At 39.1% G+C, this 16,883-nt stretch overlaps 1 protein-coding gene across 1 annotated transcript in view; it reads right to left on the reverse strand.

Annotated features, from left to right (window-relative positions):
• The window catches only part of csmd3b (CUB and Sushi multiple domains 3b), a 1,941,594-nt gene that overhangs the window by 534,392 nt on the left and 1,390,319 nt on the right, over window positions 1-16,883 (reverse strand). Inside the window, exon 11 of the mRNA XM_060823982.1 lies at window positions 3,358-3,461. Within this exon, the coding sequence (XP_060679965.1) occupies window positions 3,358-3,461 (104 nt within the window). The remainder of the gene's footprint in view (window positions 1-3,357; window positions 3,462-16,883) is intronic.

Below are 16,883 nucleotides of genomic sequence, written 5' to 3' on the forward strand. Positions count from 1 at the left end.
GTGTGGCTGAGGTGATGGAGTGGAAACCACTAAGGTCTCCCAACACAGGTCCAGCCCTACCTATTAAGTTTGTCAATATTCCCAATTTTTAGTGACTTTTATGGTGCAGTGGTAGCATCCCTATCTCTGAGCCAGAAGGTCCAAGTTCAAGCCCTGACGTGCTCTAGAGGTGTACCATAACATATCTAAGCAGGCTGATGAACAATATAGACAAATATAATTCAAAGTAGTTTTTAAAATAATGCAGATGTAGGGAAACATTAGAATTCACCTTAGCGACATACATTTTTGTTCAACTTATGGACTCAAAATTGGTGAATTATACTGTACATAAGATTATAAAGCAAACATTTTGAATTGCTTATCACTTTCAGTGTCAAATACTGTAATCTGGCTTTAAAGGAAAACTGATGTTATGATCAAGAAGGAACCTTTGTGTTCCAATATCATGAACACAAACTATAGATAGCAGGTAAAATGGACATAAGCTGATTGACTTGAGAGAAGTACACTAAGCTTATGGAAAGTAAGTAGCACCTTTTTTGATGGACAAGAAACATACAGATGAATTAGGAGTCATACATTCTGATGGCTTAGATACACAGATCAGTTTGAATTATGCAAAGTTATTTTTAAAAAATGGATCTAAAGGAGGGCATAATATCGAGATTGTTTCACTGGCCAAAAATAGGAGTTGTCAGGAGGATATTTGTTAAAGCATGTCCTTGCCAGGAGAATCAGAGTTAGACAAATTGATAGGTCAGGCACAGTTAGCAGAATTGAAAGTTAGAAACTTGGAGGTGGCAAAATTTATTTATAGCCATAGAGATGTACAGCAAGGAAACAGACCCTTCAGTCCAACACGTTCATGCCGACCAGATACTCTAACCTAATCTCGTCCCATTTGCTGGCACTTGGCCTATATACTTCAAAATCCTTCTTATTCATATACCCTTCCAGATGCCTTTTAAGTGCTGCAATTGTACCAGCCTCCACCACTTCCTCTGGCAGCACATTCCATACAGGTACCACCCTCTGTGCGAAAAAGTTGCCTCTCAGGTCCCTTTTACATCTTTCCGCTCTCACCCTCAAACCTATGCCCTCTAGTTCTGTACTCCTATAGCTGCGGGAAAAGACTTTGACTATTTTATCTTATCAATGCCCCTCATGATTTTATAAACCTCTATAAGGTCACCCCTCAGCCTCCAACGCTCACGTGAAAACAGTACCAGCCTATTCAGTCTGCCCCTTTAGCTCAAATCCTCCAACCCTGGCAACATCCTTGTAAATCTTTTCTGAACCCTTTCAAGTTTCACAATATCTTTTTGATAGGAAGGAGACCAGAATTGCAAGCAATATACCAAAAGTGATCTAACCTGTACAGCTGCAATATGGCATCCCAACTCCTATATTAAATGCTATGACCAGTAAAGGAAAGACCTTCTTCACTATCCTATCTACCTGCGACTCCACTTTCAAGGAGCTATGAACCTGCACTCCAAGGTCTCTTTGTTTAGCAACACTCCCTGGGACATTACCATTAAGTGTATAAGTTCTGTTTTGATTTGCTTTTCCAAAATTCAGCACCTCGCATTTATCTAAATTAAACTCCATCTGCCACTCCTCAGTCCATTGGCCCATTTGATCAAGATCCCATTATACTCTGAGGTTACCTTCTTCGTTGTCCACTACACCTCCAATTTTGATTTAATTGTAACAGATTTAGGTCAAGAGAGAGAGAGCAAGGTAGCAACAAATGTCAAGTGTCCAGTCCCAGCTGACCTGTAAGTTCCAGTACTTAAGATAGACGAGGAAACTAAAGCTAAAAATCTTTAACAGCAATCTCTAGAATTCCTGACATCCCCAGAAAAGATTAACAGTTTGAACTTCTGAACCACATATAAATATTCCTTCAACTAAGGATGCTATAGGGTTTGGTTGTCTAATAAAATTTGTTAATTTCCCCTTGAGTGAGTGGTGGTCCTTTTTTGCCAGTATTTTCCCTGACAAATATGTTTAGAATTTGTGTTTAACATTATGTAGCTATTGATAAAACTTGCTGAGTTAGCCAAAATGAAATTAATCCAGGATGAAATGAGAAGAGAAACCTTATGAAAATTGGTGACGACCTAATGATTGGAAAGGTCATGGCTTTTTGAAGTGATTTTGTAAGGCAGGGAGATTGTGCGTGTTTATTTATACCAAGCAGCAATGGACCAAACTGACACACTAACACCAGAAAAGCTGAGGCTTCATTCAAAATAGAGACAATGAATCAAATGCGGTCACCTGGACTATTTATCAGCAGAATGTGTAATTGACATGGAATTCTGCTGTATAAATACTATACACTTTGAATCAATGATTCATTGATATGTAAGTGATGAACAGTGAGGGGAAGCTAAAGTTTTATGTCAAAGATCTTTCGGGCAAGAGGTAAGCTTCTTTTCCAAGGAGACACAATCAGGCCCTAATGAGTTAATTGAACTAGCAATATGGAAAATACAACTCATTTTTGTGGTTTGCTAGTGGTCAAACTGATCATTTTCCGGAGCCTGAATATGGTTAAAGAACGTGAATGTACAGCTTCTTTGCATGGAGTGAATATAAAGCAGTTTGCCCCACAACAAAACATTAGCTAGACTTGGGAATGTTGATTGATCAATGACAAGAAACTGAGTGGGCTGATCACCTGTTCTAGATTTTTAGACAAGTCCAGACAAAAGGGATCAATTATGATTTTAAGCATGGCATGAGCAACTTGTTTGCAGTATTTTTATAATGCACTTTGTTTTAATAAAGAACATTGAGTATATTCCCGTTTTAAAACTGCCTTGCATTATTGAAACCTGACTGACCAGGGAAAGTGGGATTAAAGCTGACAATTAAGTCTTAAAATACACAATAATAATATTAAAACTTAAAAACAAATCAATTCCAAGCATATGAGTAAACAAGTAAGTATAATTCAACTGGATCTTGAATTCAGCAACTTCATACTTTAGGAATCAGCTTTTATTTTTAACCTATTCCTATTCATATTATATTTATTACCATCTTTCAGCTGTTCTACTCAACTTCTGTCTTTCCAAAGTCTTTCCACTGTTCGAATAGGAATCACATTTTTTACTTTTATTGCACTAACCATTTTTCTTTTACCTAGTTCAGTTTAGAGGCCTACCATCCATCCCTTTTGATTTGACAAAGGCAGCAACGGTCTTCTTTTCCCTTTTCAGATACAGCATATTTCTATAATTTTCTGTAATTTTCTAGTCAGTTTGTCAGGCACTATAATCTAAAACTCTTCATAGAAGCATTCAATTCAAAGACAGACTGGATGATCAATAATGCACTTACACATGCAGCACAGTAGTAGGGTCACCAACTTCTCCTCCATCGCCAATTGTGAGAGTGTCGTAGCCTATTTCCAAGTCAAATTCTTCGAAATCAATCTGAATCACCTATTGGTAAAACACATAAGGCAACAATGCACTTAGCCAATAACATCCATAAAAGCACAATCAACAGGTCCATTGTATTGACTATATTTGTTTCATAGCTGAAGAACATCACTCATCACTTTGCTCAATGTAAACACATAGCTCCCGATTTGCAGCGGAGAAATAAATAACGTTTTATTCCATTTCCTAAAAGTATTGTATTTAAATTGATAAACGTGGTTAATACAATGTTCACTCCATCACAAATTGCAATTGTTTAACACAATGAATGAGATTCTTAGGATGCAACTCTATCTGTCAGTTTATCCATCATTTAAATCATATTTATAACTCCTTTTGTTGCAGTGAAAAGGATAGTAAAAGTGTAAATTATGTTTTCCAAAGTGCAAGAGGTTTTCTCCTTCTCAATATACTTAAATGCTTTAGCATCTGGCAGCATCAAGTCTTCATCAAAGCTACAAATAGGGTCAAATGTAATAGATGTCATATAATTTCTTTATAGACCATTAAACAATTTCTGTGGTGCACTTACGTTAGCAACGCAATGTCACTCCAGGCTTTAAAAGTTAAATATTAAATTTGCAATCGATAAGGAAAGTATCAAACCAGTTGTACACATAGTGAGGCAATTTACAAATGGAAAAGAAAGCAGTCAAGTTTTAAAAATCGGCAAGCAACTGAAAATCAAACAGCTGGAGGTTGCATTGATTCTGAGTTTGACTTTTATCAACATCTTCCTGGTAGGATCTGATTTAGTTCATTTAGTATCATGCCTAACGAACTTCAAACATCACTTCTATTGCAGAAATCTATGTATGTCAGTGATGTGTAATTAAACTTTAATTCCTCACAAAAAGATGCAACAATGAAATGTCACATTGGGCTGAATCTTGCCAGAAATTAGAAACTTAGGTGGCATAGGTGACACTTCACTGTAAATACGTTCTCTCAATTTCAGATTTTGGACAAGATTTGTAGCTCAAGTTGTGGATCAGGTTGATGTTCATTCATCCCATTTGCTATTTTTCTGTCTCAGTTTGCTGTGGTGGGTGATATCATTTCTGGTTCTGTTTCTGAGAGTATTATAAATGGGGTCCAAATTGAAATGTTTGTTAATGGAGTTCCGGTTTGAATGCCAGGATATATGAACACCAAGCAGACACCAAAAGACATGACCAATGATCACTGGCATCCATACACACAGACAAGAGGGATACCAGCTCAACTGGTACAAAACATCCATCCTGGGACAGGCTAAACAAAAATACACATGGGAATTCCTAGAGACCTGGCATTCAAACCGGAACTCCGTTAACAAACACATAGATTTGGACACCATTTACCAACCTCTCAGAAACAGAATCAGAAACGGCATCATCCACCACAACAAACCAAGACAGATAAATAACAAGCAGGACAGAACACCAACACTTCGCTGGAGGCTCACTGATGATGTTACTTAGCATAGACGATGAAACGACTGAGAACAAATCTACCAGCTTAGCGAGCAAACTTACAACATTCTCTCCACTGTAAAGATAATTAACTTTGCATCATTGGCTGTATGAGAAACTGTATGTTTAGATTCAACTGTGAGATGGAAAGTGCAGAGCCTAGCCATCACCTATACTATGCAAGGTAATATGTTCCTGGCTTAACTTGAATCCTTCCTACATGATTTGCACGATCTAAGAACTTGGAGGTGATTGGTAACTAGGATGAGTCTTTCTCAGTTGCTACACATTACTTATGCCTCAAATCCATGACTGGGATTGATTCCTGATGCTGGTGCAATCAAAGCTGCTTGGGAACAGGATCTGTAGTCTGCACAGCAAATTAATGGTTAACATTCACACAATGTGATATTCATAGGCACTGTAATGTATGGGTGTGTGTGCAATGTTGTCAACCTTTTTTAAATTAGAAATATCCAGGTAAATCTGTCCTGATGCAATCCAATACATATTATGTAAGTAATGAAAGATCTGAGGGGCTTGATATCAGGCTACTTTGCCATCTCTTCTCCTTCAGTGACCTTCAATCACAGAGAACGGTATTTGGGAAGAGGTATTAAGGATCATTCTGTAATGTACACAGTTTTGAAGGCTAGAGGGGAAATGCAATAGTTCTTAGGTAAATGTTTACATAGATCATTCACATATTGAATTCTTCTTTAAAAAACGTGTCATGAACTTCACTGCATTCTTAACAACTTATTTTACAAATGTTCATTCAAATATTCTCAATTAAAAGTTAGATATGAAACAAATATTAAGAACTTGCATTTTTTAAAGAGACATGACTTACGTTCGAAGTAACTTTGTTGAATAATTCAAAGCAGTCTTTGGGATATTAGGATTGGTTAATGGATTGGAAGCAGAGAATAGATACAAAGAAGGAGTTTTCAAGCTTGCAGGTTGCTATTAGTGGATTGCCACAGGGTCAGTTCTGGAGCCTCAAATAGAAGAATTGGTCTCAATTTCAACTTCAAGAAGACTCAAGTCATTTACCAATGCATCTCAGGGCAAGTTCCAATTTATCCCTCCATTAAAATCAATGGAAAATTTCTCTCAAACATGAAATTTCCTCTTCTTGGGGAATCATCTAATATCTAAGATTGATGTTGATGCAGAGATCAACATTACATCCAAACAATCCATTGACTGAGAGGTTTTGACAATTGCAGCATCCTTGCTGTTCCCAAGATATTGATGCATGAGGCAGTCAAACTTCCAATTTCTTCAGTATGGCTCAGAAACATGGATTATGTATAGATGCCTCCTCAAGACCCTGGAGAATTACCATTAATACTCTTGGACATGGATTCTCTGCATCAGCTGGGAGGACAGGTGTACTAGTATCAACATTTTTGAAGGAGCCAATAGCACAACCATCAAGGTCACAACTATCTGAAATCAAGTCTGCTGGACCAGCTATGTGCTTAGGTTGCCTGAGTTCAACAGGCAAGTAAATCTTCTTCAGCAAGCTCAGGGAAGGCATGAGAGGAGTACAAACAAAATGCTTTGAATACCCTCTGAAGGTTTCCCTCAAGAAATAAAACAGAGATATCATTGCCTGGGAGATACTTGCTCAGAAGAAACAGACTTGGAAGAACCTCCTCTCTGAAGGGAGGCAGTTCTTTGAGAATACCCATCAGCAAGAAAAAGAGCCTGAGAAAGGAATGCCAGTGATCTGGAGTCCGAGATCAATTCCAACCCTGGAAACACCTGGTGAGTGTGCCGGCGAGATGTGGGCCTTGGATCATGCTCATCAGCCACCGGACCCATGACCAGTGACACGGAACTTGATACTTGTTAGTGAGTGATCGCTGATGATGACTAGGGTCTCAATTATTTAGATTATTGATTTATGATTTATGTGAAGAGATGAAGACAAACTTATTCAAGCAAGGTGGAAAAGCAAGCTGTGGCAAATACAAGAGGGGGAGGCTGCAAAGAGATACAGACATGTTGCTGTCCATGCATTTAATCCCATGTCTGTGTGGGTTTCCTCCGGGTGCTCTGGTTTCCCTCCATAGACCAAAGGTGTACTGGCGAGGTGGATTAGCCATGAGAAATACAGGGTTACAAAGATATGATTGGCGGATAGGTAGGGTTTGATTCTGGACGTTCTGGTCCATCACTTTGCCAGAGAATCCATAAATACTAGAATTTAGCCAACTAGGCATTTCTTTTAAAAATATTTTTAAAATCAAACTTTTCAGATATGTTATGACACACTTTTAGATTAGCCGGGGTGTGGCAGGGGGCTGGGGGGGGCGGGGTGGGCATGGGGGTGCATAAAGCCCTGGCCTCCTGATCCAGTGGTAGGGACACTACCACTGTGCCACAAATACCAGCTAAAGCTTCTTTTATACTGGCCTTATGATGTGCCTCACTCCAAGTTCAGCAGACTATCTTATTTAGCACAGGTTTTAATGTCTTGCTTGTAAATATTTTAATCATCCTGTTCAAACATGTTATAGTGTACCTCTGGAATAGGTAGGGAGGGACACTACTGCGGCACCACAAGAGTCCAATCAGTTATATTTGCCTTCCAATTACAATACCACACACTGTGGCCTTTTCATTCAGCTTGCTCTATTAATCAGTGTCTTTCGTTTGCAAAATCTCCTTGCGATGTGTAATATTGGTAAATCAAAGCACTGAGAAATCCACATACATATAGCTTTACTTAGCCATCTATAGAGCATTCTCTTTCTTTCAGGTGATATACTACTTGTCTTCCTCCAGATAGGCTTCAGCTGACAAATCTCAAGGATTACAGCCTCTAACTGTGCCCAGAAACACTGCTAATTTTCCAGATGATTGTACAAACAAGTACTAACTTTGAGTTAACTACGTTAAGCTCTCTGAGTTTGCATGATATTCTGGAGCCATGCCTAAAAAAAACTGAAGCGCCCAGTTATTATTCCATCCTATTGGGGCTCATTAATTTTACTGGTTAGTCAATAATCAAGAATACTTCGAGCACGAGAGACATGCCTGCCTCATAAAGGTAGATAGCCTCATTTGCAACCAAATTTTGACATTCTAATCTCTCCTTACTGGGAGGGAATTTCAAAGCCAGTATCAAATCCAAAAGGGGACAGTTTTTACTTACCCTGGAGTAAAAAAGCTACAATAAGAATATAAAAGGGAAGAGAACTGTTGAAGTTAATGTTGATCCATTGGAGGATGAGAGTAGGGGGTTAATAGTGGGGAACAGAGAAATGGAGGTGACACTAAACCAATATTTCACATCAGTTTTCATAGTGGAGGCTCAAGTACCATTCTAATAATAGGCAGTGCAGAGACCATCGAATGAGTGGAACTCAGAGCAATCATCATTATGAAGGATAACGCACTGAGCGAACTATTAGATTCTTTACAGTATGGAAACAGGCCCTCCAGCCCAACAAGTCCTCAACGACACTCCAAAGAGCAACCCACCCAGGTCCATACCCTATATTTACCCCTGGCTAATGCAGCTAACATTATGGGCAATTTTTCATGGCCGATTCACCTGACCTACACATTTTTTTTGGATTGTGGGAGGAAACCCACGCAGACATGGGGAGAATGTGCAAACTCCACACAGACAGTCGCCTGAGGCGGGAATCAAACCCAGGTCCCTGGCATTGTGAGGCAACAGTCCTAACCACTGAGCCACCATGCCACCCTGGATTGGAGGCAGACAGGCCCCCAGGGACTGATGGCTTACACTCTAATGTCTTACAGGATGTGGAAGCAGATATAATCGATCACTGGTTATAATATTATAAATTCCCTGTATATGGGAATTGGAAAAATGATATTCAGTTAAGGACGCAGAAAGTAGGAGACGAGAGACAAGTTAATTTAAGATGTATTCTTGGGAAATTATTCAAATCTATTATTAAGGAAGAAATAACAGGACATTTGGGAAGTCAAAATAAAATCCATCAGAGTTAGTACAAATTTATGGAGAGCAAATTATATTTGACTATTTTGCTAAAATTCTTCAAAGATGTGACAAGTGAAGTGAATAATGGTCTTGTGTTAATATAATATATTTGGACTTCCAGAAGGCACTTGATATGGTTTCACACAAAAGGTTAGAACATAAAGTAAGATCACATGGACTTATAAATGATTTATTCACGTGGGTAGAAGATTGACAATCAAAACACAGAGTGAGAATTTTAGAGTTATAGAGTCATACAGATTAATGGATCTTTTCTCCAGTTGGCAACATTTAACTAATTGGTGCGACAGGGTAAAGTTTCAGGGCCCTAACTAATTACTATCTCTATTAATAACTTAGATGCAGAGATAAAATGTACTATAGCCAAATTTACAGGTGAAACCAAAATAGGTGCGAAAGTAAGCTGCAATAAAGAAATAAGAAATTTTAAAATGGGTAAGATTAGATTAGATGAACAGGTTAAAATTTGGCCAATAAAGTTTAACATGGACAAATGTGAGGTTATCCACTTTGAAGGAATAGAAAAGTAACCTGCTATCTAAATGGAAAGACATTTTAGTGTGCTTCAGTGCAGAGGAATCTGGGTGTCCACATGCATGAATCACAGAAAACTAGCTTGCAGATGCAATAGGTAATAAGGTAGGCAAATGGAATGGGCCTGAATCTGTAGAATGCACTACTAGAGTGCAGTGAATGCCAGGACTTTGATTAAATTGAATGTAGAGAGAAGACAGGGAGAGTTTTTTTTTTAAATTAGTAGTGGATTGAAGGATTATGGATTCTGGACAGGAAGATGGAGTTGAGGCCAAGGTGAGATCAGCTGTAATTGTATTGAATGGCAGAGCAAGTCCAGGGGATAAATTGCCTACATTATGTCTGTACTTTTGTTTCAAATTGAGAAGGTACCTCCAATTCATTTGGACAAGGTTTCAAGCCAAACACAGAGGTGACCACTCCATGTTCAATCTTCTTTTGGTTGCTTGAACATCATCAGGATATTTCTTCAATTTTATGCTTCCATTGTAAAGCTTTTATTTTGTATCACTGATTTTCTTTCCATGACTTCTTGCAGATTTGAGAAGAAATGATTGCTCTAGTGAACTGGCAAGCAGTGATGTTATCAGCTTACATTCTGCATATGGCAGTGAAAAAAACAGCATTCATCATTCACCTTGTCAGCAGTTTCTCATAAGTTTTCTGCAGACTTTGAATCACAGATTTGCTGTGATCAGATATCTGATCCAATATGACAAGAACACAAGAAATATGAATGAGAGATGAGCAAATGGCCTGTCGAGCCTGGTCCATCATTCAACACCATCATGACTAATCTCTGGTTTCAACTCCATATTCTAATCTACTGCCCATACTCCTGGACTCCTCGAGAGATCAAACAGCTGTCTATCTCAGCTTCAAATGTACTCAATGATGGAGCATCAATAAGCCTCTGGGTTAGAGCTATCCAAAGATTCATGACCTGTCGAGTGAAGAAATTTTTCCTTCTGTCAGTACTAATTGATCAACCTCTTATAGTAAATGTGAGTCCCCATGTTTTAGATTCCATGATTAGTATGAACAATCTCTCAATGTTTACCTGACCAAGCCTCTTCAGAATTGTACCTATCTTTGTGATAAAGCTGTGGCTTTAAGAGGTATGTTTTGTCCGGGTTTCTTTTAGAGAGAGGTTAGGGGACAGCTGTGAGCAGTCTATGAGAAGATAAACAACTTGTGGGATCTTGATTTTTTTAGATTGGGACAAAAGAAACAGCCTGAGTGGGTGTGGTCAAGCTCTCACAAATCCTGGATTTTTAGTTATTGCTGGGGTCTCAGGAGGGTTGGAAGGCAGTGAATCCCTCCCAGTTGCTACAGTCTCTCTCTGTTTGTGGAGCTACCGCATGTACCTTTCTTGCTAATGGGATTGCACGTGAGACTATCTGTTTTTCTGAATTTGCCATTTTTGCCAAGGGTGTGTTTCTGGCATGTTATGACATTGGAACAGTTACTATTTAATAGTAAAATAATCTATCATTCTGTTAAGTTTTCCAATAGAGTTAAGTCATTCCAAGTTCCTCCTTCTTTTGTTGCATTTTAACTGCAATAATTAAATAAACTGTATTTTATTTAACATTGAGTAGTCCCTTTATAAATACATTATTATTGAATCATAGATTTTTTAATATTACAACAAATATAAACAAAACAATTCAAAACAATACAAAGAAAGAACACCAAAAAAATTTAAAAACCAAAACAGCCCTCATGTATAATTATAGAAAAATATAATAAAAGCTCCAACTAATTATTTAAGTAAATAAATAATAACTAGTAGCAAACTAATAAATAATAATAATAATAATAATAATAATAATAATACAGCTCAGCAAAACAAAACACTAACTCTCGAATATCGAGAGCATTACTTTTCAGATATTCATACATTCACATTTCACCCTCTCTGGATACTGGACTTGTAAAGCACAATCTTTATGGCTATATAAAAGCCCTTATTAGTGTAGCAGACAAATCTGTGTCCAGGTATTCCAAAAGGGCCATCATGTCTCATGGAAATTCTCAGTTTTGTGATGTACCATACTTCTAAGAAAATCCAAGGGGATATACTGCATAATAATTGTATGCCAAGCTAATAGGCCCGAGGGATTTTTGGACACCCAACCTAACAAGATATTCTTTCTTGCGCAGAAAGTGAGGGCGTTGAAAATATTTTTCTAATGTGCATCTACAGGAGATACACTGCTAAAAATGTATTGCTGGAAAAGAGCAGCAGGTCAGGCAGCATCCAAGGTGCAGGAGAGTCAACATTTCGGGCATGAGCCCTTCTTCAGGCCACTGAGCAGGCCAAGAAGAGGAGAGATTGCGTCTTTCTGCACCCTTACACCCAAAATCCCCTCCATTGCACCTGCCATAGTGCTCCAGTCTGTTTAAAGCCTGTCACAGGACAAGAGACAATGGGTAAGAGTGCCCGTACTAACTTTTACACTTGGGGCATGTTGAGGATGCCCCTTGTTTACATTTTGATAAAAGATTCAGAGCCAAGTGGACCCTGTGGAGAATCTACAACTGTAAAGCGTACGTCCTGTTGCAAATTGATATTTTTCTTGCATTTTCCCAAATATCTCTCATGCCTCTGAGAAGACCTCAAAGCCTAGCTCTCTCTCCCACTCCCTGCAAAGTTGATCGAGCTCATCTGAGGGGGCGCCCACCCAATTGATGATATAAAGTGCTGACAGAAAGTGTACTCTTAGCACTGAGCACCAGCCTGTCTATGTCAGATTTGCAGGGATCAGTCGAAAGTGTAGTTTTTTAAAAATAAAATCCCTCATTTGAAAAAAACGAAAGAGGTCCCTGCTGGATACTCATATTTCCACATTAACTGATCAAAAGACATCATTGTGTCCCCCTCAAATAAATCACCCATGCAAGGCCCAGCCCTAGCCACCCAATGTTTGAATCCTGAATCCATCATCCCCAGTTGAAAACCCAGTATACTCACGATAGGTGTAAGGGAAGATGTTTTGACAACATTGGCTTCCCTCTGCTGCATTGCTCTCCAAGCTTTAACAGTACTAACGACTATTAGGCTATGGCAATATTCCTTAACTGTCCTCATTTTGTCCAAAAACAGCAAACTAGTAATGGGCCACTTTGCCTGAGAGGTTTCGATATCATGAGACCTGAAGCACTTCCCATCTTTGAAAGTCTTGTTTGATTTTGTTGAATAATTGAACAAAATTAGCTTTGAACAGCCAATCAAGAACTGGAGTGATTAATATGTCCAAATACATAAAACCCCACTGTGACCACTTAAAGGGGAATTGAGATTCACCCTCAAGACCTAGCACCTTTGTAAGACCACCCATAGGCATCGCCTCTGACTTTGCAAAATTAATCTTGCACTCTGAAAAGGTGCCAAACGAGCTGATGCATTGTATCAGGCAAGGCACCAAAACTGTGGATTAGACAAAAAACTGAGGACATCGTCCTCATACAACAAAATATTATGCAATTTTGACCCCACTTCTGAAGCCAATATATTGGGATCCCTACAAATGGCCTCCGCCAACAGTTCAATCACCAATGGAAAAAACAGTGGCGAAAGGGTATAGTCCTGTCAGTTGCTCCTAAAAATGTTAAAATTGTTTGATCATACCTCATTGGTGATGGCTGTAGCGAGAGAGGGTCACTGCACAGAACCTTTAACCATTTTATAAATGCTTCGCTCTAGCCAAACTGCTCGAGAGTATAAAAAATATACCGGCCACTCCACTCAGTCAAATGCCTTCACTGCATCTAAAGAAATCACCAATCCCTGCACTGACTGTTGTTGACAAGCTTGAATTACATTAAGCAAATTCTGAACATTCTTGGAGGATCTGCGGCCCTTTATGAAGCCCTTAACACTAGAAGGTAACACAGCTTCCCGCTTAATGCAAGAGTCTTAGAGAGGATTTAAAGTCAACATTTAAGAGTGAAATGGGCCTGTAAGAAGCACAGTCCTCCAGGGGCGTCCCTTGTTTACGAATAAGCAAAATATTGGCCTCTCATACAGTTGGTGGGAGATGATCATGACTGTATGAATCATTGAACATGTTGAGCATTGGGCCGAACAATATGTTTATAAATTCCTTATAAAATTTGCTGCGTAGCCCATCAGGACCGGACGCTTTTCCGCTCTGAAGCAGTTTCACAGCCTGTACCTCTTGCTCTGATACGGGGCATTGAGAAAAGTCTCAAAATTGGGGGACACACCCGGAAGTCCAGATCCTTGAAATGGACTCCATCTTGGCCCGCCCCTCCTCACAACCCTCAGATTGGTACAATTCAGTGTTAGATCTCTGGAATGCCACATCAATCTTTTTGGAATCACATTAGGTTCCCAGACCCTTCCCTCATCAACATAATGGCTTGAGGGGCACTCCTTTTCCTGGCAAGATACGCTAGTACTTACCCAGTTTGTCACCATGCCCATATAGCCTTTGTTTTGACAAAGTAAAGTCCTTCTTTGCTGTGTACATGAGCACAGAATTCAATGCAGACCACAGCGCTGTAATCCTCTGTAGCTTGACCAACAAGGGCCTGTCAACATAAGCCTTTTTGGCTGCCTTCAATTGTGCTTCAAGGAGATGCTGCTGTTCACCTTCTGCCGCTTCCTACTTGCAGAGTAGGAAATAACTAACCCCCTGGCATAGGCTTTGGCAGGTGCCCAAAGGATGGATGGGCTACTAACTGAGCCCAAATCAATGTCTTAGGAATGCCATAAAGTCCTTAAAGGAGTACTCCACAAACTTATTATCCTTAAGAATAAAGGGATCCATTCGCCAGGTTCCTCGTGCCCAATATAGCATCCTTAATCTTTGTAATAATCACTTACTCCTTAATGAATTTGCCCTGACCTAAACTGGAATGTTTAACTGGAAAAGAGTCAATGCATAAACCTGCTTCATGCTGGTGCATGCATTTTAATGCCATCGCTACTGATGAGCTTCTGTTCCAGCATCGCTTGTGAAGAAACATGGTAATTCAGAAGGCAACTTCTGAATTTTTAAGTTCAATTGCACTTGTGCATGCCAAGGAAGCAGCTGTCTGATTTACTTCATAAAAACACAAAGTGTTTCATCACTGGTATTAATGCAAACTACTGGCAATGATGTTAAATAGGCTGAATTGTAACTTTTTTTTTAACTTAGGCAAAGTGATCCTCTCCACCATCCACAACTGCATATTAAGATTGTAAGAGCTTTAGTCAGAAATTTCTAATAATAGAAAATGGAAAAGCTTCAAGCAGGAAGACTCAGGAGCGTAGAAAGTTCTCTAGTGTTAGTTCGCCAGTGAAATGTGATGAATAACAGCAAATTATCAATTATATTCCACAGCGAGGAAATTTTTGCAAATTGCAATTACATCTGTCTCTCTCAAATGAAATAACTGTGACAATGCTGCTGGTTGTAAGCAAGTAATAATGTTGTTTTTTTTTCCCCAGGCATAAAAATGCCATGATGAGCCTTGAGAGTTAAGTTCAAGTTGGTTTTGTAATCCTCTATGGTTCAGGATTTGTTGCGGTCTAAGTATCATTCTCCTTTCATACATATAAAACAACATTGCTTCTCTTGTCAGGGTCATCCACTTTCTATCTCCCATTAATATCCAGCAGCTTTTATGCGTACATGTGTAAGAAATAAAGTTATCTTGCAACTCCTGGAATAGAGCATATTGGGCTCAGATGACAAGAAGAATTGGTTTTGGAGAATTAATGTGTTCTGGTATAATAACAAATAATATTCCAACACATAGCAATAACTCCAGTGTAATAACAGACATTGTGATAGTGTTTTCAATTTTTTGCAACCTGCAGCAAGCCTTTATTGCATTGTTTACATTGATATCCCGATGTTTCCAACTCAGACCTAAAAACATAGGTGTAAAGTTATTCAGAGCAGTGTTTATAGATCAACAAGACTATGCTAGTTTCTGAGTCTGTGGATTGTTTAAGAGTGGCCTTCAGTAGAGTGATGTGCTCTTCCTATTGGATGTGGGAGATTAGAGATAATTTAAATGTTGTTGATGAGTATGGCTGCAGGAAGAGTGTTTGGTTGTGAATACTGCTGGACTGCATGGATCAGTTGCAGCATTAGAAGCAATGGAACTCACTGGAGTTAGGGGATGTGATGGATGGCAGTTTCATGGCTAAATTTCCCCCAGTGTTAGGTGTATTAGTCAGAGGAAAGTGGTTAATTTTGGAGGGTTGGTGTGGATTTAATGGGTCAAGAGTTCCGTTTCCACACTGCAGGGAATCGAATCGAAAAAAAAAACTGCAGATACATTCATTAAATGGGTTACCTCTAGGAAAAGGTAGGATGGGTAGGCAGATAATGCAGGAGTCTCCTGTGGCTATCCCAATATCAAACAAGTTTGCTGTTTTGGAAAATATAGAGAGCGATGGACTATCAGGGAAATGTAGCTCCGACGATGAAATTCCTCAAGCCAAGACTGACTTGACGGTAATGAAAGGTATGTCACGTTCCAAGCAATCAATTGTGATGGACTATTCTCTAGTCAGGGTCACAGAGAGATGTTTCTGCAGTCAACAATGAGACATTTGGATTGTGTATTGTCTCCCTGGTGCCAGGGTCAAGGATGTCTCAGAGAGAGTGCAGAATATTCTCAAAGGGGATCATGATCAGCAGGAGACCATTGTACATGACATCAGAGGAGAAAGGGATAGGGATTCTGAAGAGCGAATAAAGGAAATTAGGCAGGAGATTAAAACACAAGTTCTTGAGGAAAGTTATATCTGAGTTACTCCCAGTGCGACATGAGGCTAATTTTGCTGGTATTAGGAAAGAACTTTCAAAGGTTGATTGGGAGAGGCAGGAAAAGGGACAGTTGGAAAGTGGAACATCTTCAAAAATGAGAAAACGAGAGTTCAGAGGCAGTATGTTCCTGTTAGTGTGAAGAACAAGGCTGGGAGGTGTGGAGAATTCTGAATGACTAGAGAAATTGAGGCTTTGGACAAGAAAAAAGAGAAGGCAGATGGCAGGTATAGCATAGACTGGATCAAGTGAATCCCTTGAGGAGTATAAAAGCAGCAGGTATACTCAGAAGGGAAGTCAGGAAAGCCAAAAGGGTACATGAGATAGCTTTGGCAAATAAGGTTAAGGAGAATCCAAAGATATTCTACAAATACATTAAGGTCAGAAGAGTAACGAGGGAGAGAATAAGGTCCCTTAAAGATAAACAAAGTCATCAATGTGTGGAACGTATGCAGGAGGTGGGTAAGATACTAAGCCAGTATTTGGTGCCATTGCTTATTGTTGGGAAGGACATGGAAGCTAGAAAACTTGGAGAAATAAATCATGATATCTTAAAAAGTGTCCTTGTTACAGAGAGGATTTGGTGGATGTCTTAAAACACGTAAAGGTAGATAAATCCCTGGGACCT

Source organism: Hemiscyllium ocellatum, chromosome 4 (genome assembly GCF_020745735.1).
Source record: "Hemiscyllium ocellatum isolate sHemOce1 chromosome 4, sHemOce1.pat.X.cur, whole genome shotgun sequence".
NCBI classification, from domain to species: domain Eukaryota; kingdom Metazoa; phylum Chordata; class Chondrichthyes; order Orectolobiformes; family Hemiscylliidae; genus Hemiscyllium; species Hemiscyllium ocellatum.